Below are 25992 nucleotides of genomic sequence, written 5' to 3' on the forward strand. Positions count from 1 at the left end.
CCGAGGAAGGGCCCCTGGGACCCCGGCCCAGCCTGGCGCGGTCAAACCCCTTCCTCACGGGCGGCTCCGCGGGGCCTGCTCTCGGCCGGGACTGGGGGGGTACGAGCGCGTGCCTGGAGGCCGGGCTTGGGGCGCTAGTGGAGGTTGGAAGAGATGATGAGGCTGGGGGCTCCTCGACTGCCCGAGGGGTGGGAACTTGATGGCGGTAGCGGCAGTGGTAGCGTTGTCCCTGCGCCGTGCTGCGGCCCGTCTGCTTTGGGCGGCGGAGGGATCCGAGCGAGACCCCGCGGGCAGCCCCTTCCCCACGGCTCCTCCCCCTCCAAGGTCCCCCTCCCCAGCAGCCTGCGCGCTGATGGGGGAAGGGGGAGGGAGGGGCTCTTCGGGCGTCGCGCGCAGCCCCCAGATGGCTTTGGGAGGGACAGTGGTCTAGGAAGCTGGGAAGCGCGCCCCCTCGGCTCCAGCCTCTCTGCTCTTTGCCTTCTTTCCTCGCGGGCGCCTGGCTTAGCCCCGCCCCCCACGGCTCCCCAATGGAGTCCGGAGGCCACGCCCCCTCTGGCCGCGGGGGCGGGGTTAAGAGACCCGCGGCGTGCAAAGCCGAAGAGGCTGGGAGGGGAGTGGAGGGGAGGGCTGGGCTGGAAGGAGGGGGTGTCTGGGGACCTGAGGAGGAGGCGGCGGTGGCGGCGGTGGCGGCGCGAGGACGCGGGCGCGGGGAGGAGGGACGAGCCAGCGCAGCCCCGGAGAGCCCAGCGCGCGTGCTCGCTGCCTCCTCGCTCGCTCACCGGGATGGGGGCGGAGGGCGGAGGCCGGGAGGGCGGAACAGCCGCGGAAAGTAGATTCAGCGGCGGCGGCGGCGACCGAGGAGGAGGCTACCGCGGCCGGCCGGGGCGACGGCGGCTCGGGCTGCTGCTCCTTTCCTTCCGCGGCGGGCTCCTTGGGCGGCAGGAGCTCAGCTCGGAGCGGCGGGTCGGGGTCGAGGGGAGCCGGCGGCGGCAGTGGCGGCGGCGGCGGCGGTGGCGGCGGGGCCAGCTCGGCCCGGGGAAGCCCGAGCGAGGAGGAGCGACCGCGGCGGCGGGGGAGCCCCTGTGCCCGCGCAGCGATGGAGCGGAAGAGGTGGGAGTGCTCAGCTCTCCCTCAGGGCTGGAAAAGGGAAGAAGTGACCAGAAAGTCGGGTCTATCAGCCGGCAAGAGTGATGTCTATTACTATAGGTGAATGGACCATTGGAACCGGGGACGGGGGGAAAGAGCCCACGAAGCCCGCGGGGCGGGGGCCCGGCCCGGCCCGGCTCGGCTCGGCTCGGCTCCCTTCCCCCCACCCTGCACTGGCCCCTTGGAGCGAGGAAACTTGCATCGGGCTGCAGCAACTCCCCCCACCCCCTTCCTTAGCCTGCAGCTGCTGCCCAGGCCAGAGCCAGGGCACCGGGAGTCGCCTGCCTGCACTACTGTCCTTTAATGTAGGGCGACAGCCAACCCCTGGGACTGGCCGGGCCCCCGGCTGTCTGCAAACCACCCCCGCCCCGTCCCTTAGGGCTGCCGGGATCCAGTCTGGCAAGAAACTTGCATGTGCTGCTAGACCTGCATGTTAGGAGAAACCCTTTACGAAAACATAATAGTCATCTTCATCTTCTCTTCTGCATTCCCACTCCCCTAATTTTCCCTCTAAGCTACCTAGCATGACTGCATGCAGGAGAAATAGGAAGCCTTCTGGGTACAGCAGCTGGGGGTGGGGGGAGGGGGGTAGAGAAATACAGTCTTTATTGCAATGTCTAAATTCACAAATGATAGATCGGTGTAGGCGCCGTTGGAGCCACATGGGGTTCCCTTTCCCTAAATGCAGCTATTGGAATACAAACTTTAATAGGCTTCTCGAGCTGCAGTCCGCTTTGTTTAATGCAGCATATGCAGTGCAGGAAACTTGACTGCTTTATCGGATTGTGAAGGGTCCCTTTATTAGACATAGCCGTGCAGTGAAACAAACACACAGTGCCTCCTAATCCAACCCCCCAGCCTTTTGTGTATTGAGGAGGGGTGGGAGACTGGACTGGCCCATTTTAAAGAATGCAGATGTGCTTTATTGAGGAAATGTATGGTACAATTTGTTACTTGGAAAGCTTAAATCGGCCGGGAAGTCTTTTCTGGTCTGATCAATTATGTGTTGGAGCATATAGCACCTGGGGATTTGTTTTCTTTTCTTTGGAGGACCTTCCCTTTTCTTCCCTCCCCTCCACCCCCCAAGTTCAAAGGCAGTCTATTTGGCCTAGACTTTTAGAGGGTAGAAACCAGAGGGGGTAGGCGGTCCTTCTTTACTGCCATAACAAGACTAGAACAAAGAGCTAGTTGCACATTTAGACCTTGCACCTGGCATTGGCTGGCTGCACTGAATGGCCTCCAATCCCATTTGTTTCAATCTTTCCCCAAATTTTCTCACTCTTAAAAAATAGTTTGCCCTTGAGGACAGCATTTATTCCCTCTTTTCCCTCCAATCATACCAAGTATGTAATGTAACATTTAAATTTTATAAAGCATTTTTTTTCCTCACAAGTACTTTATGAAAGTAGGTTGCTCAAACTATTGCCCCTATTTTAGAGATGAGGAAACTGAGACTAGGGTTGTGATTTATTCACTGTCATAGGACTAGCAAAGGTGACTTGAACTCTGGTCTTCTAAGTTTGAAATTCTTTCCATGACAATAATTATAGTAAAAGTATATAGTGCTTTAAGATTTACAAAGCACTTTGTTGCCTTTGTTCAGTGGAGCGCCTAGTGTAGAGAATGGAAGGACTTTTGATGGATAGGTAAGTCAATCTTTGTAATTTGGTGATCATAAGTAAAATGAATTCAAGTTAAATCCTATAGTGCACTCTTTTGGTTATACTGAAATTTTGAGCTTAATAAAAATGATTTAGATGATTTAGTAATCTGGTTTCATATCAATTGGGAGGGGGTTGTTGGTCTTATATGGATATAACTTAAAAGTCTTTTCAAAGTTGAAGACAATCACATACCAAATGTGTGTTTTCTCTTCCTTCTGTTCTCAATATTTGCTTATTGTTTTTAAAGGAATGCTCACTAGAAGCTAACTAAATAGGAAAGTGATTGTTGTGGGCATAAGCTTCTGGTCAGTTTCTGTGAACTGCTATCAAGCAGCAGCCTATTAACTAACCATGTTAGCTGATGTTTAGGTGTTTTCAGGTTTGCAGAGCAGTTTCCTTACCACAAAACACTAAGGTAGAGAGATTTCTCTTTTACAGATAAGGAACATTTTCTACTCTTTGAAGACTTATTTTAGAGATGTTGGGTTGACTTTTCTGGTGGGGGAAATTAAGGGAAAGTAATGAGGTGGATTTTTTTCTTTGTTTTTTGTGTTTTGTTAGAACCCATACTTAGTAAGGATGTCAGCATTTGTTAAAATTTAAGAATCAGTATTAGGCATTCTCTAAAATACATCTAGCTTTAGATTAAGCGCCTAGGAAAGTAAGAAAAATTAGTTTGTCTAATCAGTTCTTGACTTCTTTTGTAAGGAGGATTGGAGGTGGATGACCTAACATGTAGGCTAACCTTGTTAAATTAAGGTATTCTTTTCAATTAGAGAAACTGAAGAAAAGTGTCCCTGGCTAGTGGTCAGTAGCAGAACTAGAACCCTCATTCAAAATCATCTCTCTCTCTCTCTCTCTCTCTCTCTCTCTCTCTCTCTCTCTCTCTCTCTCGCTTTTTTAGTGATTAATTGTTGAATAACAATTACTAATGAAGTATTTTTCTTAATACCAGTTTATGGACAGCTTTTTTTTTTTGAAGGGGGGTGTTGTTTGGTTTTTTGCAGCCAATTTTCCTTTGTATTTAGTGCTTCCTTAGCTTTTCTGTATTTATTTAGTGCTTCCTTAGCTTTTCTGTATTTCTAAGCATGGAATCTTTTCCCCTTTTTATGAGAGAGAGCTACCTACCACCTATTCCCCTTTTCTCATAAGAAAATTTTACATTATTTCCACTTGATCCTTGAATGTCCGTGTTAGGTCATCAATAGAAGGATGCAGAACAGAGAAGTCTTTTTGGTCAAGTAGTTTGCAATTAGCATTAAGTTGTTTTCCCTTGTATCCTTTTTTTGGGTCGATTTCTGCATAAGAATATTTGTACACAAGATCTAACAATAATTAGAAATTAAAACCCCAAAAAGTCAGTGGAAAATAAAATTAATTTTTTAAAGCTAATTTTCATGAATGTTGGGTTTTCTTTGCATCATGGTATAAAATGTTCCATGTATTTCTTAGAAACGTTTGATAACTCTATAAGTTGCTTGTTCTAAATTGACCCCTAATGAATTGGAGACTAAATTGCTGGCAGGAATGTTGTTATGCTAAAGTGGATTGGAAATGATAAATAAAGAGAATTTTTTTAAAATAGTGATTAATTCACCTTAAATGTAACCTGTTTTAAAGCAGACAACATGCTATAGAAGTAGGATTCTTAAATGGGGATTTAAAAGCCTGAGTGCCAGTCTCTGCTCTGCCATTCTCTTTGTTGTGTGGTAACTGAGGGCATGGCATTTCCCTCCGTTGGGGGCCGAGTTTCCCTATATAAAGGAAAAGGTTTGTTTAACTGATCATTGAACCAGCTCCCTTCTAGTTTCCTAGTCAGTGAATGAAGGAAATGGCCCCCTGCTGTTGCCCAACTTTCATGTACTAGGGGACAGTGGACTAATTTTAGTACCACTGAAGTTAGAACATAATTATAAAGGAAATCTCTGGTGGGCTTGAAGGCAAAGTAGGAACACATAAACTATTCAAGAACTTTTTTTAAAAAGGAGTTACTTGCCTCCTTTTACTTGCCTTCTTCATATTTCTGTTCATAATTTGAGTTGACCACAATGCTGGTCACATTATATGGAAAGAACAGTAGTGGTTAGACTATTAGATATGGAGTTGGGATGACTGGCGTGGATTCATATACTATCCTTAACACTAATAGTGTAATCTTAAACAAATTATTGACCTTTCCTAGACCTAAGGCAACTCTTTAAGATGTGCTAAATTATAGATTATCAGTTATATCTCTTATTGAAGCTCCTTTACATGAGTATTTCTATTGCATAAATGATATAATCTATTGAGACATAAATTATTTTGTGTAGTAACTAAAGAGCCTCTTGTTTAACCAAGTTGTTGAAACTAGGGTTACATTGTGTTTGCAAACGTTTCTGTCTCCTAAGTAGAAATAAACTAGCTTGTGAGATGACAAGGTAGCTCTGTCTGTCAGCTTTCATGTCAGATCAAAGGTTTTTAAAGTATTGCTGTTACATTTTGTCTAATATTGTATTCCTGCTTTGTCATTCCTTAAACTAAGGGAGGGGGCTGATTGTTGAATTCTGGGTTGCCCATATTTTTTGCTCTAAAAACCATAAGATTTAGAGTTGGAAGCTTTGCCCAACATCACAGCAGCAGAGCTAGGATTTGAACCTGGCTCCTGCAGTTTCTTGTCCAAGGCTTAGATTTAATATGAAACTTGTGTATGGTTCCTGATGCCAAATGACCTTTTAAGGTACTTCCAACTCTAGGATTCTCTGATGCTTAGAGATATATCCCTTGTTATAGATGGGGAAAGTTAGTCTCTCATCTAGAAAATTTGTTGCATTGGATTTCAAGACAAAAGATCACACTGATCTTCATTCTCAGATTGGCATGACTGGGAAAGAACATATTCTACCTTTACCTTGGCATCATTAAAATATATTGTGAAGATGAGATTCTCTCTGTTTTATGAGAGAAGTTATTTTGTCTTGTGGTTCATTCCTCATCTATAATGGTGCTTCACAGTAACAATGATGGATTTGATGTTATTATAGCACTTAGGATGGAGAAAGATGATCAAAAACTACACTACAAAATAGGAATTTCCCTTTTCCTTTTTAGCCCGAGTGGGAAGAAGTTCCGAAGCAAACCTCAGCTAGCCCGTTACCTGGGGAGCTCCATGGACCTGAGCACTTTTGACTTTCGAACAGGGAAAATGCTCATGAGTAAGATGAACAAGAATCGACAGAGGATGCGCTATGACTGTTCTAACCAAGCCAAAGTAAGGACCCCTTCCATCACAAATTCTTGTCCCCTTGTGGGGAGCCATAGTCCCCAATCTCTGGAATTGTCTTCTCAATAATCTTTGTAGATTTGTTTTGTGGCAGTTTTTTAACGTAAGAGTTTCAAGATCTTGCTCTCTTTGAGCCTCTTTAAATCCTGATGCTAGGAGCAGTGGGGTGGAAACTGTAGGTTTTTGTTTGATAGAGACATATTTCTAATAGTTATAGTCCTCTATGAATGCAATAGGTTAGCCTCAAAAAGTGGGGAGCTTGCTATTTGAAGAATTCGAATGACCCTTTTTCTAGATAGTGAAAAGATTTTTGTTCAGGTATGGACTAAATGACATCAAGTCCATATTCTTCTATGAGATTCTGGAAAGTTGTCTGAAAATATTGTCATTTGGGATGAATATCTGTGAGCATAAGTGTTATAGAGCCTTTGAAGCAGTATTGGCAAACACAGTCATGTGATAGTGGGCAAGTCATTATTTGAAGCCTCAGGGTGTTCTCTTCTGTAAAACAGATAATCCCGGGACCTGTCCCTCAGGTCTGTCTAATACTATGTGAAACCAAACTATCCTAATGCCAAAAGAACCAAGTGATTGCACTTAATTTAGGTCTTTTTTAGTTTATAACCTCACATTTGGTACTTTATGGTTTACACAATATACATTTGCATTTTTTACCTCATTTATCCTCCCAACAGCTGCTGGGGATAAATGAGACTGATACCATTATATTTTATAAACTAAAGACACTGAAACTCACAGAATTGAAATAGCAGACTTTAACTCATAGTGAAAAGGATACTGGACTATTTTGAATTACTAGAATTTGGGCCTCAGGCACCTAGCTTGTAAGTCATTTACCTTCTGTCTGTCTCAGTTTCTTCTGTAAAATGGGGATAATACTTTTCAAAGTTATTGATCTAAAATGAAGTAATTTTGAAGTGCTTTGCAAACTTAAAGCATTATATAAATATTAGCCATTGTTGTTACTATCATCATCATTGTTTTTAACAGATGCCAAAAGAACAAAACAGAGAATTTTACACACAGTGGGGAAAGGTGCCTTACTCCTTGCTTCCTTCCATGCCTTGTTATCTTGTTTCATTTTTGTCCCATATATATTTTTGTAAGACTGCCATAGATGATCCACTTAATACATTGAACACCTTCCCCTACTGCTCTGAAAATTTCGTGGGTACTGGTGTATTTCTTGGTGTGCACATCTGTTAACTCTAATTTCATAACTGCCAGACCACTTTTCCAAATGTGGAGGCCTACCCATAGATTCCTAATCTTTAGGAACCTAAATTTAGAGCTTGGAAGGGACCATAGAGGTAATCTAATCTAACTCCCTCGTTCTAAAAAAGAGGAAGCTGAGTCCCAGGCCAGAACTGTTAAGTGACTTGTCTAGAATTCACACAGTAAGTGGCAGAGAAAGTATTTGAGCCCATATCTTCAATTCAGTTTTTTCTCTTAACTTTTGGTCATTCTGTGCCACTTGCATGAAATAACTCAGTGTTTTGCCTATATAACCACATGTCATAATGTCTCTTCCTTATCTGACATTCTTCAATCATTCCAACAACAATTCTTCAACCATTTTATTTTTCCTGGGCAGATGGTCAGGGAAATCTTTTTAAATGCCTGTGGATCTTTATCATCCACTTTTTCCTAATACTTGATTGTGAAGATTCAGTGCTTTAAAATGTCTATTCTTTTTACTGTTTGATAAATGCCTTCCCCTAAGACATCTGTGTTTTTTTTTTAATTATATGATAGTTTATAGAATAGTAACGGATAATAGCAAATAAAATTTTTAAAGCTCATTTGCATTTGTAAAAGGTCTCAGCAAAAAGACTCATGAGTTTGAATAAAAGGGAAAGTAATGAAGATGTGTTTGGGAAAACTGGATTATGGATCCTAATTGTAGCATTTACCAACTATGAGATCTTAAGAAGATAAGTCACTTTTGGGGACTTTTAGTTCCCTTAGTTCTAAGATAGGGTGAAACAGTATTTTCCTAGATTTCCTAGCAGTTTTTGGAAAGAGAGTGCCCCTAAAACATCATAGTGCTGAGTAAAGACTGTTTCATGTAATATTATCCAAATAGTTCATTTTGACAATAGCTCTTGCTCATTTAATCCCAGATGTCAGTCACATGACTGAGAAAGTAGTCAGGTGTTTAACAACCATACTTGTATCCATCTCTCCAGTCTTCTGATTCTTTCTCAGACTGCCACTTCTCTTCTTTAGTTGTTACATCAGGATACTAACCTATAATCCCAAACTCAAAGTGATCATTCTCCTAATATAGTAGAAGATCCAATCGTTTGCTTTCTTAGGATATGAGACAAATAACTATCTTCCATTCAGAGATCAGTTGCCTAGAAATAGGACCTTTATCTTCCTAAATTTCATTCTTGTCTGAGATAATTCTAAGGCAAATCTTGCTATTTTGGTCGGAATTTAATACTTGAAGGAATCATGATTCCATGGGTATGGGTTCTCTCACCAAAACAAAGTGCATAAGCTTTTCTGACCAAAAAATCTCATCACCCAGTGTCCCCACATTCCAGTGATTAGTCTCTTTAAACTTGGCTAGATTGAGCTTTGAATGATAAGTGTACAATACAATCCATCACCAGACCTATACTCCAGAGCTTTACATTTTATTAAAGCTAGAGTTAGCACTCCCTGAAATATGTATGGCTTTCAAGAACCCATGGCATATCCTCCCATTCACCTGCCGAAGATAACTTCAGTGGATCTGTGATATTTTCATTCTGAGTCTGTGCTCTCAACACCCTCTATGTACAAGATACAAGAACCATGCCTTCCTGCCCTGGGCTTTGTTGTCTACATCTTTCCTGGAGATTCTCCTCCACAGGTTGGAAGTCTTTTGATTCTTTGACTGCTTCATGATGGAAAGTGGCTGTCCCTTAGCTATCTAGCATTCTTGCTCTGTGACTAAGCTGCCTTTTTCAGATTTATATGTCCTTTATGATTAAGTTTATTCCACTTTTGTACACAAGTACCATGAGTACTCTATGCTATATAGTCCATTCACACCTGTCACCAACTTCCCCTAGTTGGAGATTATAGAGTAGGGGCTATGGCATGAACAGAACTGAGTTTTAGGGAAATGACTTTGGAAGTTAAGTTAGAAGATGGTTTATAATAGAAACTGTCTGACAAGGGTGAGTTATAAAAAGAGAATAAAGAGAAAGGTAATTTAGGGGAAGAAAATTACTTCTCCTTGAACAGTACCCTGAAATCTAGAGATAGAGGAGAGTGTCCAGGAGTAAGGGATCACCAATGTGAAAGAAAATAGAAAGACTGAGAAAAGATCATTAGATTTAATAATTAAAATATCATTCTGAGAGCATTTTCTCAGCTAAGTTGATGAGCTTGGAAGCCAGACTGCAAAGGGTTTAGAAGAGAGTGAAAGGAAAGGGAGATACCCATTGTACTTGACTTTCTCAAGGAGTTGAGTGAAGGAGGAGGATATCTAGCAAGAATAGTGGGGTCAAAGGAGGAGGGGTTTTCAGAATGGGGAGACAGACAGGAGTATACAAGTAAGCAGTAGACAGGAGCCATGGTCATCGAATCTCTTATGAATTAAATATAATGGTGTCTGACCTTTTAAAGCATTTTAAGATTTGCAAAACTTTACATACATTATCCCCGTGCTTCCAGGTAACAGATTATGGGCTAAGTACCATATACGTTTCATCCACAATTTTTTTTCTCAAATGAGGAAACAACAGGTAGAGAGGGGGTAGAGTGGCTTGCCCTTCACCCTGCAGCTAATAAGTGACGTCTTTCCTGATACCAGGGTTCATTGTACCAGTCTGCCTTATGATCCCCATGTAATTTGTCATGAGATTTTAGAGCTTGACAGTTTTACAGGAGACATCATTTTTTGAGTTGTAAAGCAAAACTACTAGGAAATAAATCTATAGGTTAAACATTTGGATACATAAGAAAAGTGATTTTTTTTTCTTCCACAAGGATCTTACAATTTAGGTGAGATAAAATCCATTCATCATAGCATTAGTTATAATGACTTTGTAGTTATTGCAGATAGAGCAATGCTGAATTGTGCAGTACATCTAGTTAGAGTGGAGATTGTAATTCATGTGATGAACACAAAAAGAGAGTCTATCATGGTTTTTTCTTATCAGGCAAGAGTTGATGAAATAGCTAGCATGATGCCAGTAGTGGTTACAGTACTGACATTGGAGGCCAAAAGATCTCCTAAGATTTTGCCTCTTACACTTAGTAGTTGTATGATCGTGGGCAAGTCCCTTCATCTCTATAAGTCTGGGCTTTCTCATCGGTAAAATGGGAATTATGTGACTCATGGGATACAACCACATGAGTATATTTTATAAATACATAATTTTCCTGTTTAATGTTTTAAGAATACTGGTAATATTGATACAATTACTGTAGCTTGGGAGATAGTGTAGCAGGAGAAACCCTTGATTTGGAGCTTGTAAACTTTGGTCCTCATCCTGGGAGCTTCCTAGCTTAGGAAGGAGGACCTTATCTGGGAACTTAGGCTTTTTTCATCTGTAAAGGAAGAGTTGAACTCATTGGTCCCTAAGATGCATTCCTGCGTAGCCACAAGGTGGCGCCAAAGTGCATAGAGTGGGTCTCAAGACAGCCTAGGTGAGTCTGGCAGGTCACCTTGCCTCAGTTTCCTCCTCTGAGGAATGAACTGGAGAAGAGAAGGGCAGACGGTTCCAGCACTCTGCCAAGAACATCCTAGGTGGGGCCACAGAATCAGATACCAATGACAGTGGCTGAGCTACAATAGAAAAGTTTCACCCTTGCAGTGGGTGCCGCAGATCAGAGGGCAGAGATCAGAGGGGCAGAAGCCCAAATCAGAGGTCACGGGGTTCTTCCCGAGTCTGTGGGGGTGCAAAGAGACCTTAGGGATCATCTTGTCCATCCCCTTCAGTTCACAGATGGCAAATGCCTGTATGTTGGAGAGTGGGGAAGAAAAGAATGGTCACCATTTACTCTAATGAGTTACTTACAAAACAGTTTGAATTTTAAGTATTTGAATCTTTTTTTTTTCTTTTCACTTGGGTAAATAATTGTATTTTTCCTTTATCTGCTCTGCCTATCAGCAGGATGAAAGTCTACCAGGCAGCTGACACCATCTCCTGGATAGTTTGGGGATGAACAGGTGCTGCCTCAGCATGGTACTAACCTTCTTAACCTTCTATGCTTCCTGGAGGCAGTCTTTCTTCCTATTTTGTGGATGCTTTTGGAGTGTCTCCCACTTTCTAATATCTATATGTCAGGACTAGAGTGTCAGGTGCCTTTGCTGCCAATTTAATATGTCTATCTACTACAGATTATTTTTGATGTTCCCAAACATGGTGTATTTGAAATTTTTTCCCCTCTTTAAAGATTACTCTGAGAGATCGTAAGACAAATACAGATGGGGAATTAGAGGCTTGGGGGAGCTCTTTTGTAACCTTTTCTTCCTTTCACTATCAGCAATAGTAGGCATTTATATAATACTATACATAATCTGTTACTATTTTGGTGTTTTGTGATTTACAAAAAATGTTTTCAATCTATTGTCATGATTGGGCCTCATAGCAGCACAACCCTTTGAGGAGTTAGATATAGAAAAAGTATTGGTTTTTTTTACAGGTGAGAAAATTGAGCCAAGAAAGTGTAACATCTGTTATAATTCCTCATCCAGTGTTTGTTCATATAGCTGGCTCAGTATATTACCAAGTTCATATTTTCTCTTCATTAAGATCACCACTTAGAGTTTTTTGGTCTTTCATTTCTATCATACTAATAGTATAGTGTCACTTATTTAGAAAGAGCAATAGAAGATAGGTATTTTGGTGGTATTTATCCTTCCTTTTAAACAGCAATGACTCTTTTCTCTGACCAGTTCTTTTATTGACCTAGATATAATTTCTTGCAGCATTGAAGGCTACCTCAATCTGGTCCCTGTCTTTCTAGCATTCCTCTCCTGTGTAAGTTCTCATTCTAGTTTCTAGTGAGACAGATTTATTGGCTATATCTTGAATACACTTGGCACTTACTTAGCTCTGGGAATTTGCTTACTTATACCATCCAACTTAACCTGAAATGGATTGTTTCTTTCTCCTTTTTGCTGATGAAGTCTTAACCCAGATCTTCTCATTTTTACACAACCTTTCATCACTTCTCCATCCTAAAGTGATCTTCATTCTCTTGCCAGTTCCTTAAGTCTTCCCCTCCCCCCCCAAATTCTTTCATTGGATTAATTGTAGGAGTAAAAACCATTTTACTCAATGGATGCTAGAGCAGAAGGATCCATTTTGGAATTGTTCAGTTCATTCCTAGGTCTGGTAATGAACAGTGTCAGAAGATCAGTCAAATGATTTAGTTGGGCTTTTCATAGGTTGATGGCCTTATGGTGAAATATTTTACTTTGGCAATTATCCACATTGGTGTAGGTGACCTGTAAGTCATACAAAATATATTAGATGTCCATACCCCAGAGTAACCTATTCTTTACTTAGGAAGATATTTTTGTACCTAAAACAAATTAGGCAGTGGTAAAATTTGAACTGCACATCTTTCAGTAGGACAGGAGGATGCTATCTTAAAGAAAAATTATTGAGTTAACAATCAGGAGACCATAGTTCTAATCCTAACTTTGCTATGAATGTTGTGGCAACTCTCTGAGCTTGAATTTATTCCCTTAAGTGATGATTTCAGACAAATTGATTCATGAAACCCCTTCTATCTCCAACATTCTGTGAAACATAGGATCTCTTAATTTAGAGCAATCTCTTCATATAAGGAAATGTAAGGCCCAGAGAGATGGCTTTTGTCCAAGATTACATTGATAACCTTGGTGAACTCAGATTCTCTTGGATCCAAAGTCAATTTTTGGAAATGATCATCTCTTCAGGCCACTTAATATCACTGAAATGAAATATGTTTAGGAGATAGAGAAAATCAAGCATAGGAGGGTTGGTTTTTAATCTGTGAGGATACAAAGACAATGAAATCTTCTTGCCTTCAAGGAGTTTATCTTCTAGGAACTGGTGGAAATGTTTAATTATTGAAAAGAAGATATGGGTGTGAGGATGCCATCTTCAAGAATATTAAGGGCTTCCAGGTAGAAGAAGATTTTGAGAGTCCTCATGATCAAATAAGGGCAATCTCTTGTTGTAGAAAAGCAGATTTCTGCTCAGTGTGAAGATAAACTCCCTAAAGTGTCCCAGAACAAAGTGGTTTACCATAGGGAGACAGTGAGCTCCCCTTCAGAAGAAATCCTCAAGCAGAGATCAGCCTTATCAGGGATGAATGATGCGGATATTTCCTGTGCAAATAATTGATTGGAGCAGGTACTTTTGAGATTCCTTCCAGCTCTTGAGATTCTGAATATTAGAAGTATCAAATGCTAGGACTCCTGCAATACGTCTTTATTCAAGGGAACCATAAAAGGGTAATTGGGAAATATTTAACAAAATAAGTAAAAATACAGTAGAACATAAATTAATGTTAATGTGTGGTTTTCTAAGTCATATTGTATTCCATTCCTCTCTGCCCCCAGTTTCTTTTTGAATTTTCTCACCATCCTATACAAATTTTAGAAGTAATCAGGAAGAGCATCTGTACTTGCACAATCTGGGTGGGAGTGTGTGCTTACTTTTCCCAGGTATCCTAAGGCACCTTGGTCCTTGCTCTATATGCTTAGATCACTCAGTTCTCTTTATTGTGTCTCTCCTTCCCCATCGAGGAAATTAAAAGATGGAAAACAGGGTGACCAGATATCTAGGGACACACAGTGACTTTGAAAATCACATAAACGTTATCAATGTCCTTTTTTACTTTTATTTACATTATCAGATATTTTCCAATTACATTTTAAAATGGTTGGAGTGAACCAGTGGCTGTTAGGGGCTACAGCATGAAGCCTAAGGACTGCCTGTTATCTGCCTCTGGGTTAGGGGATCTCTAAAAAATCCCAGCCTTGGCATCCTATAATTAGCCTATTTAAGATTAAATGGAATTCAGTTGAGGGACAGCAGTGTCATTCTGTAATGATTGCCTCTTTTCTGTAAGGAGATCACTTTGTAAGTAAAGAATTACATAAATGTGAGTTTTTAGGATTATAATCTAACTCACTTGTTGTTTCAGGGAAAACCAGATTTAAATACAGCACTCCCTGTCCGGCAGACAGCATCTATCTTCAAACAGCCTGTTACCAAGATTACCAATCATCCCAGTAATAAAGTAAAAAGTGATCCTCAGAAGGCCGTGGACCAGCCTCGACAGGTAAGACTCACAGACTTGTTCATTCCATTTGTCCTACCCTGAATAAGGCTCAGCTCCACATGGTGTACTCTTCCTTTAGAAGTTTACATTCATAGCTGGAGAGAGTCAGAGACTATGGATTGGAAAGGAGATAAACCTTTGTGCCAATCATGGCTCTGCCATTCACTTATCAAGAAACCTTGGCTTCTGGGACCTTAGTTTCTCTGCCTGTATTCATCATATTGTCCCCATGTTACAGTCATGAAGATGATTTCCTATTGCACTAAATCTCTTACTGCTAACTGTTAGATTGCTGAAGCTTTCAATTCATAAATCCTAATATATTTCCTGCTATATCTTTTGTACTATATCTAAGGAAGCTGCTTCATCATTTTTGCCAACCTAGCTCACTCTGAATGTGACCACATTGCCTTGCCCTGGGACTTGGATTCCTAGACCATTGTAGGGGTTCTCTTTGTGACCTTAGTAGGCTTATTAGCACATCAGTGTGACAGTGTTGTCAACCCAGGAAACACGAAATCAGGTCGATTCACAGCTTGGATCTTCCTTAAGTACCATAATGCACAACTCCCCCATAAGCCTGCTTCATGACTGCTTTTCTGTTATTTTTAATGTCTTAAGGATCAAAACTGGTTGTGAGTTATTTTTCCTGCTAAGCCTGGATCTTAAGTGACCACCTGATCCGATCCCTTCTTTTTAGATGAGGAAACTAAAGGGAAGTGACTTAAGGTTACAGAACAATAATTGGGGATAAAAGTGATCTTAGATCCAAGTCTTTTGATTCTCAATCTAATGTTCTTTCCATTTGACCACATGATACCAGTGAACCTCAGAAATATTGCAGGGTCTCTTCCAGACAACTGCTGTAAAGTGAATATTGCAACGAAGTGAATCATAAAATTTTTGGTTTCCTAGTGCATAAAAAATTTGGGTTTACTTGACTTTAAAGTTTATTGTAGTCTGTTAAATAGTCTGCAGTAGTTTTATGGCCAGAAAAAAACCAATGTACATTCCTTAATTTAAAAATACTGCTTAAAAAATGCTAACCCTCATCTGAGCCTTCAACAAACTGTAATCTTTTTTTCTAGTGGCAGTTCTCACCTCTACTGGCTGCTGGCCAAGCAGAATGGTCTGGGCTGCTGTGACAGTGTCTTAAAAATAATACAGCACACATTGACTTTTACTCGAATGCTTTAGAGGCCATTGTAGGGCCATGAATTGGCCTGATTTTCATATTATTGTGTCTCAGAGAATTGAGAGGCCCAAGGAGAGGAAGAAGGGGGAGTGGTGGAATGGCAGGTCAGTGAAGCAGTCAGAACACACACATTTATCAGTTCACTGTATCACATGGGTGAGGTTTAGGGTCCCCCCCAAAACAATTACAACAGTAGCATCAAAAATCACTGATCCCAGAAAACTGAAAAAAAAAAAAAAAGTTTGTAGTATTTTGAGAATGACTAAAATATGACACAGACACCATATGAGTACATGCTTTTGGAAAAATATTACCTATGGATTTGTTTGACACAGGATTGCCACAAACATCATCTCAAAGCACAGTAAAGCCAAGTACAATAAATCATGATATGCCTGATGAAAATGTTGTAAATATAATTAGTTAATTTCGGGGTAATAAAATGCAAAACAGGAAAGAGAATACTAAATAAGATTTCTATAGACAAGTAGATTATATGAAATTTAGAATACATATGAAATTCTATCCTTTCATAGAAAATATAATACAGTTGAATGGTGAAGCTATTATATTTAATATTCTAGGTATAGAAAAAGACATTAAATGTGTACCAGCTACATATTGCTTTAGTAAGCTTCCGTGAAGCATAATTTTACAGAGAAAAATAAGGGATACGCAAGAGCTGTAGGCAGATATAGGAAGAGGTCAGTGTGAAGAGGACAGCAGTTAGGATGTTTTATAATTAACTGATACCTTCTGGTTTTGTGTTTGCCTCAAAAAGTTTGAGCCATATTCCTGCCTAGGTGCCCAAGGAACACCTTCTTGATGTGCAGCTACTTCAAATAAGCTGCCTAATGGTAATGTTACCTCTTCTTCTCCCCTGGCCCAACACTCTTGTGAAACCTGTCCTCTTAAAGCCTGTCCTCTTAATCATCCAGGATAGTTGCCTGAATTCTGTTTGGTTTTTTGTATCATCAGGGTCTCTCCTGAGTGTTCCCCCCCCCCTTTTTTTTTTTGACTTATGTAAATTAACAAATTTTTTTTTTTCAATAGCTTTTTTGGGAGAAGAAACTAAGTGGACTGAATGCCTTTGACATTGCAGAAGAGCTTGTGAAAACAATGGACCTTCCTAAAGGTTTACAAGGTAATTACTATTTTTGACTTCATATTGGACTTCTAAATTTTAAGAACTGTCTTTTCTCTGTTTTGTGAACCTTTAAATTACATTTCTCCTGGATTGACTATTAAGTGCTAGAGAAAAGTTTTACTATGGAAACTCCATAGAACACAAAAGAGGGGAAAGGGGGAGTTATTTAAAATGCAATGCCAATATGGTGGCATGCTCTGCTCAATAATACAATGATCCATGGCTACTGTGAAGGGCTTATGAAGCAAAATGCTATCCATCCCCCAAGAAAGAACTCATGGTGTCTGAATACAGATTGACACATTCTTTCTTGAGGATTTTTCTTTTTCAGGGTGAGAGGGGGAAAGTCTTTTCTTTTACAACATGACTTTTATGGCAGTGTTTTGCATAGATTCACATCTACCTTCTCAATTTAAAGGTGGGGAAGAAGTAAGGGAGAGAATCTGGAACTAAGTTCTAAAAACAATTGTAAAAAAATATTTTATGTGTAATTGGGGAAAATTTTAAAAATAGAAAAAATAAATAGAACCAAAGGAATCTTCAAAAGAGCATCTTCCAGGTAAGGCAGTACAGGCTTAGTAGTGGCAGAAACAAGATTAGAACATAGATTTCCTAACCTCTTTGTTCAGTATTCTTTCCATGGTGCCCCTCTGTTAGTCTTTGTTTATACCTGGAGGTTGATTATTGATTCTGAATTGAGCTTTGTATGCTGACTGGTGGAGATATAGCAAGGATGTTGAAGTCGCTGGGCTGACTTTAAATTTAGCAAATTTAACTATCTCTCCTTAGAAAAGTGGTGGTTCAAAGAGAAGATCCTTGCTTTTAGAGAGAATATTGGAAAGGTTTCTATGTATAAAGAACTCCTTGGTGTGGAATTTGGTGACTCCTTAGAACATGTGGAATGTGGGAGGCTTAAAACGCCTAGAATTTAATTCTGTTTCCTACGTTCAATGTAAGCCGTCGCTCCATTGCTATGGAGACAGGCAGTTCCTTTTCTCACCGTGGTTGAAGTGTTGTACAAAACTTTTTCCTTTATTTGATCTGGTAACATTGAAGTGGATAGGCAGACCACTCCTCCCTCATAGGACATTGCCTCACCAACTTTATTTCTCAGTAACATCTTTAATATGTTATAACCAGTCTTCTGTAAAAACATCACTCACACAGCTAGCCCAAGACTACAGGTTAGACTCTTAGCAGCAGTGATCTCAGCTGTGCTTCAATCTTATAAACAGTCATTCATTCTCCTTACCATCAACATACTTACTTGTATTCAACTACTGCCTTGATTTTCCCCTCCCCCAGGTAAAGCTGTTTTTCTGATTCTGTTCTTATAGAACCAATTAAAATATCTGGCAAGTTATAGTAGCTCTATGACTGAAATAGAATGTTTACTTGTATTGCCTTTAAAAAACCCCAGCAGTAACATGGAGTTTGACCATCTGGTGGTGCTAAAAAGGGGTTGAAGGAACTTAGATTTTGTGTTAAAAAAAAAAAAAATACTATGTGATGACATTTATCGAGCACATTGATTCATCAGTCTTTTTTTCCTCCACCATCTCCATCTGGTAATCTGTCCTGCAGGGGTTGGCCCCGGTTGCACTGATGAAACCCTTCTCTCTGCCATTGCCAGTGCTCTGCACACTAGCACAATGCCCATCACTGGACAGCTCTCAGCAGCTGTCGAGAAGAACCCTGGAGTGTGGCTTAATACCTCCCAACCACTCTGCAAAGCATTCATGGTTACTGATGAAGATATCAGGTAAAGAGAAATGTATTCGAAATGACTTTGGGCAGTCAAAAGCTCTGTGTGGACATGTAACACAAATTACTGCTCACTTTCAGTGAATGTAAATTTGGTCATTTGGGACTTTGAATCTTGGAAGCAAGATTCAAGCTCTTAATTTCACAGGTGGGAAACTGAGACTTGAAGAGTGCAAGTGAATTTGGCTTGTCCCATTCACCTGTCCCCCCATAAATTGCAGCACAAAGTGGAAAGATTAAGCAGGGCTCATTTGTGTGGGCCTTCTTGTGTGATTGCAATATAGATTCCTTTGAGTAGCCTAATGGATGAGTCATTGTTTTACCTGGGCCCCAAGGCCTCAAGATTTGTCCGTTCATGTACGACCTGCGATGGTACAATCTGTTTTGCCTTGGTGTTGCTTACTTGTTTAATAGAACAGTAAACTGCATGAAGTCTAGACCACATTTCCATGTTTTAGGTAAACATTATATTTTCCCCATTCAAATAAAAATTGCATCTTGGGACTTTGGCTTTAGAACTCCTTCTTCTACAAATCAGTGTTTCCATCAAGATGATACTAGGATTTCTAGCTTAGGACATTGATAGTCCAATGACTATGTTTTTGGAAGAGGTACCATTTTAGTTCAGTTTGGGCAAGGATAGGAAAGAGGGATCCTTAGTTCCTTGTGTGGGTTCAAGACAAATCTGGAATTAGACAAGTCCCTAGTTTGGTAAAATCTAATTGACTACTTGGACAGATGGTCCTGTAATGGCTGGATAGGGTATGCTGGCTTGCTTACAGAACAACTTTTAATGTGGAAAGGAAGTTAGAATACTGGGCTCAAAAGACTTGTATCTGCTCTTCTCAACTGTATGTTATTGTATGAACTTGAGGAAGGTGCTACACCTTCAGAACCAAAGACCACCCTGCCTGCCCCTTAATACAAGGATCCAAAAAGGTGATGCTATTTGGGTGGGTGAGGAGTGTATTCCTAAGGGCTAATTAAGAGATTAACTGTTAGTTCTCATTATGAGAGTCTTGGATTCAAAGTTGAATGATCTGGATCCAAGCTTTGATAATAACTTATTTATGCAATAAGTTAGGCAACTCATTCAACCTTTCTGGGCCTCCTCCTCTTCATAAAAGTAGGGATTGGACTAAATGATCTCTTCCAGCTCTAAAGCTCGTTTTTCTAATATTACATGAGATCATTTTTCCTGACTTAGTATTTTCAGAGTAGCATTTTTGCTGTAATGAAATGGAAATAATGTTAGTAAAAAATATAAAGTTGTGTCTGTCTATCTATATATATGTGTGTGTGTATATATATATATATGGAATAAATACTATAAATGAATAGGAAATATGAAATTACCTCAGAAATCCATTCTAAAATTTCCTTTTATAATCTCTTTGATAAGCATCTGCCTAGCCTCCACTTAAACCCCGAGTCAATGGGATTTCATTATTCCTCAAACACTTCTGCACACTCTATCCCTGGCTAAGTATTTTATAGGGTAAACAGTCTTCCTGGGACATGAGTCTAGTTTTGTTACCCTCATGGTCACTCTCTACCCTGGATTTTTTCTAGCGTTAGCTTGTCAATAGCCCTCCTAAATATGTGATGCCCTTTTAACAATAGCACTCTAAAAAACAGCACGAAAATTAAATATGTACAAGATTCTCAAGGCAATAAGGTCACCTCTTAAAAGTGAGGGAGGAAGCCTTGGCTAAGGTGTGTGTTAGCTAGTGTACTAGCTATGACCAGAGGAAGCTTCCTCTGAGCTTTCCCTTCCTCACTATTAGAATGGGGACAATAGTAGTACTTAGTCCCTTTCCTTGACAGGGTTGTATGATAACAGATAGAAGCAATGCTGCATGCTGGATCCCATATTCAGTGACAAAACCTCAAGTTCCTTCTAATGATAAAAAACACCTTTCAAGTAAAAGTCATTAAGTATATATAAAATTAATTGATCTTAAAACATCATTTCTGAAGTATGACTTAAGAAAATAATTGAGTGTTAAGAAAACTAGGAGCTAAGTGAGTTTACACCAGATACACAGTCTTCCCTTATTTAGGGGACACTAGTTTGGTATGGTAAATTTTCCCAGGCCTTTGGTACCTTTAACTTTTTGATTCGGGTTGAGCATTTTCTCTTTTTTAAAGTAAGAGAGATTCTTCTTCACTGCTTGGTCTCTCTCCGTGACCTGCTTGATAATAACACTGTTTGTGCCGTTTGGCAGTAGCCCATCGACCACCAGAGATAACTGACTATATTCTTTGTTCTGAGTCAGGAAACAGGAAGAACTTGTACAGCAGGTGAGAAAGAGGCTGGAAGAGGCGCTGATGGCCGATATGCTTGCTCATGTGGAAGAGATTGCCCGGGATGGGGATGCTCCTGGGGAGAAAGGAACTGCAGAAGAGGAAGAAGAAGACGAGGAGGAAGAAGAGGAGCAGGACCAAGACCACGAGATGGAGACTGTATAGTCCAGGTGAGATCAATACCTCTGGTGGCCACATGTCCTTTTATAAGTGTGGAAGAATATTGGGAGGGGGAGGCAGAGGCATCAAATGTTTGATTTGTTTTATCAGAGATTTAGTCTTTGAGTCCAAGAAATGAATGATCTATGTTTTTGAGGGCTTATGTGATACATGAACTATATATGATCATCTTCACCCAGTACATTACCCACAACAACCCTGTGAGACATTACCTCCATTTTACAATTGAAGCAACTGAATCTCAGACAGAATCCTTTATTTGGTAAGAATCCCTAATCAGAATAATTTGTTGGAAAGGTCAGTTTCTCTACATAGGTGCTTGTTCCCCAATTATCAGGTGATATAACCTAGTGGAGTATTTTCCAATTAGAAGATCAAAATTTCAGGGTTGGAAAGGGCTCTAGAGGGCAAATCCTCATATCCCCTCTGATCAGCAGGGGGGAGATCTCTTTATTTGCCACAATAAATGATTATCTAATTTAGAGATTTCCAGGAATGGGTCCTTTATTGCCATTATACTGGACAGTTCCTAACTGTTAAAAAGTGCTTGTGTTAAATTAAAATTTGTCTCTCTTCCTTATTATTTTTCCCAGCACTGCCTTCTATAGTACCAAATGAAATTACTCTTCTTCCTTTTCCCCATAACAACTTTCACACATTTGAAGATAGTCAGGATGTACATGTCCCCTAACTCTTCTTTTTCATGCTCAGCATTCCCAAATGTTTTGTCCACTCTCTACAGTGTGATTCTGAGTCCCTTCCCCATCCTGGTTGCCTTCACTTGGCATGAGACTAAAACTGAACGCTATTCTTCCCAGATGTTGCCCCCTTGAATGAGGCAGAACTTTCCAGGGAAGGGATGAGTGGACTGAGCTCAGCAGGATTCTTTGAGCACACAGTTTAATCAGAGTGATAGGGAGGAGGCAGACAACCTGAAACTAAAGCTAGATTTAATGAAGATGTTTTCTGATGTGTTTTTCTTTTCCAGGAAGATTCAGCCAAGATTTATGTGTAGAGCAGCAGCAGCAGGGCCAGCACAAGCATTCCCAAAGCCAGGCACGGCCAAGGACTAAATGGCATCTACCATACTTAGGAACAAGCTCCCTTGACCACTAGAGGAAAGAGTTGGGCATCAGCGAAGAAATCTTTACTCTTTTGAAAGACACTTCCCCCTCTTTTTCTTCTCCTCTTCAAAGGTGGGGAGGAGCTAAACGGGTTTATACCAGATACACAATCTCCCCCCTCTTATTTAGGGGGTGCTAGTTCAGTATGGTAAATTTTCCCAGGTCTTTGGTACCTTTCACTTTTTGACCTAGGTTCAGCATTTTCTCTCTCCTTCTGGGTCTTTTTTAAGGAAAATAAGAGAGGTGGTTCTTCATTGGTTGGCCTCTCTCCAGTAACCTACTTGATAATACCAACTCCTAAGAGACCATTTTTATGTTTTGGATTGTTGTTCCATACATGAATTCAGGTCATTGAATTTCATGCCCAAATTGATCTTGGGGAAGGAGTAAAATGAGGGTGTGATGCTCTTCCAGCCTGCTTTTCCCGAATCCAATGCCAGAATTCCTTTCTGCAATATTCAGAATTGAAGCTAGTATAAACTGGGAAGATCTGCGGGAACCACATTCACCTGTCATGCTCAGTTTCTTCAAACTTCTTATTCTGTATTGTCCTTCCTTCCTTCTGCATCATGGAACTAAGCTGCCAACAGAGGTACTCTCAGAATAGTCTGTTCCCAGGGCCCTCAACATCATCCCATAGATGGGCTAGCAGAAGAGAGAAGTGAGAAGTGGTGTCTATGAAATTTTCAGTGTGGTTGCTCAAGTGAGGTTGGGGAAGTGCTTCCAAGCCAAACAGAAGATCCATTGGTAAGAAGAGAAAGACTTGATTCTGGCGCCAGGACTTCCATCCCTGCAGGAGAGCAGATGTGGAAGGTGTCACTTTTACTTTATTTGCACGACTACACAGTACATGAAGCTAGCTGTGATAGTCTCACCCTCATTTTAAAAAAAGTTCACCTTTCTTTAATAAATTGATAATATCAACTGAATTGAATCCTTTTTTGAACATTTTAACCTTTTCTATTTGCTGTGCATTGAAGTGAACTTTGGCCTTTGTTGAAGAGAAATGAAATGTAGTCAAACTGCCTTAATGGAGTTCTGAATCCTCAATATGATATGGGAATCTGGAACTCTTTTCCCCATCTCTCTCTATGCAGCTTGTTTGAGATTCAGACACAGAAGTGATTGATCATAGGCACAGATTCTCCCTCTTCCCTCTTTCAGCTCAAATTGCTTAGGGGTAGGGGGAATGACAACCCAGATATTTTCTGGCACACACTTCTTCCATGTAGGCTCTGCCGAGCTCTTGTGGGCAGTTTAAATGAGTATTAGAATTACAGAGCTGGAGAACTTAGCCTTATTAACAAGTGACAAAACAGATGATTGGTAAATAAGGGGCTTGCCCAGTGTCACGTGGCTAGTGAGTCAGGACTGAGGCAGAAATCTGCCTCAGGCATGACGGGTTAGTGTATCATATACCCAAAGGGTCATGTAATGTGTTTTCATCTAACAATTTAAGATTTTCTTTGAAAGACATTTTCCCTGTTTAGCTCTCCAGAAAGCCTCAGGCATTTCCAATGAGATAATAACTTGGGTATCTTAAAACAGTAATTTTGAATTGCCAAAAAGAGGTCATTTGTTTCAACCCTCTGCCCCAGAGCCTCTCAGTTCTGTGCCTCTTGAGTTTCTTGGGAAGGAGGACTTGACATTGCTTGACATCTACAGTGGCCACTACCATGATTGGGGCTGAAGACATTCTTCCATGGGTAGAGTGAGAGAGAAGCATCAATCTTCTTGTAGCAAGATGACGCCTGCCACAAAATGCAAGTTCTTCCTTCCTTTTGAAAGTCTTAATTGAAACCAGCTTTCTTTTGTCTTGGCAACGTGAATATTTTTCTGCAAACTGCTTCACTGCCCTCATGTGCCCTCCTCAGTTTCTGACACAAATTCACATGGTTAAATGCACTTTGGAGGACAGTCCCCAATGGGCCAATTTCTGGAGTTCTTCCCCAATCCACAGAGGGTGAAGTCTAACAAGGCACTGAAAGGACAAGAGCAGCAAGCCTTTTCCTGGCCTAGCTTCTTCCAATTTAACCATGGACAAGTGTGGAACTTGCTCTGGATCTCCTGGAGTGGCATTTTCAGGATTTTTGCCGAGTGTGTAGATGCCTACAAACTCGTTATTGAGCTCTGCATTCTTGGTACAGTAGATCGTAGTCTGAGCTGGACTGAGGGAGTTGTCAAAAATTAGGTAATTTATCATGAAATTTAAAGGGTAATATGAACCCAGATTTGAATCTGTCCTCGTATAGCCTTTTCTTGGTACTCTTCCTTCTCTTATCTCTAATTACAACCTTTTTTATTTTTTATTTTTTGCTAGTACAGAGGGGGAAAAAACCTGAAGCAAATCTATGTCAGCATAGTGTAATTTTGTGAAATGCCCAGGATTCCTGGTTTTGCTCCTATTTATGCTGATTTGCAAAAAAGTGGACACTGGGAAAAGGTTAATTCTCATCATGATATTGATGGTCACTGTCTTTCCCAGTGAGCCCTGTCCTCTTCCTCCACTACTTGTTTATGAATGATTGCCATCACTGGTCAGATCCAGCAATGAATTCATTTTTAAACTGTAGAGGGAATAGCATAACTTGTGGCTCAGTGATGAGGTATTCGGCATTTTAATGAGTTTATTGGCAAAACTTGTGTATTTGAAAAAGGAATTCCCTCCCCACAAACCCTTGACACATGAAAAGTACTTCTAGGGAGCATACACAAGTCAGTGCTGCCCGAGGGATTTCTAATGCCCTTTCCCATTCTACAGAAATTGTATTCAGTGGATTCACTGGAAAGACGAGAATAATTCCTCATTTTCTCCACCTATCCTCTCCAAACTTGATCAATGTAGAGAAGAAGAGTTGACTTAAAGCATCTTCATGGGAAATAGTGAGGAATAAGGGATAGTTTTGTCATTTTTATCATAAAGCACAAATTCCAAACTACCTGATCCTGGAGGGTGAGGGGGGCGGGATGATCATTGGGCCAGTTTGCCTTGTAAATCTCATTAGAGCTATAACTTTCACATGTGTCAGACTCATGAACTGTGTATGGGGAAGGTTATTGTGCTGTTGATGGATGTTAATCCTTTTGGCCTAGAAGTCCCTAGCTTGTTACAGGCTTACTACTTGAGGAAAGAAAGAGCTGACCGGGGCTTTCAGTATGCCAAATCCAGTGTTGGAGGCTTTGTATTCTTACATGGGAATTGCCTCTCAGCTCTTCTTGTGACCTGTCTCCTGACCTTTCCAGCTCTTTGGGGGGCATTTTAAGAGTGGGCAAGTCTTTTAAGTTTTTGCTGAGAGAAACTTTGAAATTGCCATTTTTGTTCCACCTCATACCTTCTGGTTATTACTGATTCAATTGACAACAGTGTTACAGGCCTTAAAGTCGGTGTGGCTGGGGCAGCTAGGGGTTAGTGAGAGGATATGGAAATGAAAGCTGGAAGCTACCTGTGAGCAGTCCCAGGGTGATTGATTGATCACAAGGTCCCTGTGTGGATATGGAGTCAGGTGGGAACTTTTCATCCCCTTGTTTGGAATTTGGAGAGTTTGGTGCTGATACACTTAAAAAGAGGATGATTGTAAGCATTTTTTTCCCTTAATGTGTGTTTTTGTATCTATAAACATTTGAATAAATTACCCTTATGGGAATTGTTGGAACTTGTTCAGTATTCACAAAGATGAGATTCTTTGGAGTGTTCAGGCTCCAAGTTTCATTTATGGCAAGATTTATACTTAGGCTCTTGTTCAAGTGGTCATTTAAAATCAAAATATCATGAGTTAGATTTTATGATGTCAAAAAAGGTCAGTCTGTCGATCAAAGAAGAGACCTTACAACTGTATATATTAAATCTAAATCAGATTGCTTTATGGCTTGGGGAGGGAAAAAAAGTTTGGGACACA

The 25992-nt window shown here is 40.6% G+C and overlaps 1 protein-coding gene across 2 annotated transcripts; it reads left to right on the forward strand.

The window, feature by feature from the left end:
* Positions 1-1013: 1013 nt before the first annotated feature.
* Positions 1014-25753, forward strand: MBD3 (methyl-CpG binding domain protein 3). 2 transcript variants are annotated; one of them, XM_051972280.1, is made up of 7 exons: positions 1014-1110; positions 5901-6060; positions 14242-14379; positions 16628-16718; positions 18306-18483; positions 20765-20962; positions 21961-25753. In XM_051972280.1, the coding sequence occupies exons 1-6, from the start codon at positions 1097-1099 to the stop codon at positions 20955-20957; spliced, it is 774 nt and encodes a 257-aa protein (XP_051828240.1). In that variant the 5' UTR covers positions 1014-1096; the 3' UTR covers positions 20958-20962; positions 21961-25753. The 2 variants fall into 2 exon arrangements, with proteins under 2 accessions (XP_051828240.1, XP_051828239.1); XM_051972279.1 differs by having other exon boundaries at positions 1082-1206.
* The last annotated feature ends 239 nt before the right edge of the window (positions 25754-25992 follow it).

This window comes from Antechinus flavipes, chromosome 1 (genome assembly GCF_016432865.1).
Source record: "Antechinus flavipes isolate AdamAnt ecotype Samford, QLD, Australia chromosome 1, AdamAnt_v2, whole genome shotgun sequence".
Lineage (NCBI taxonomy): Eukaryota > Metazoa > Chordata > Mammalia > Dasyuromorphia > Dasyuridae > Antechinus > Antechinus flavipes.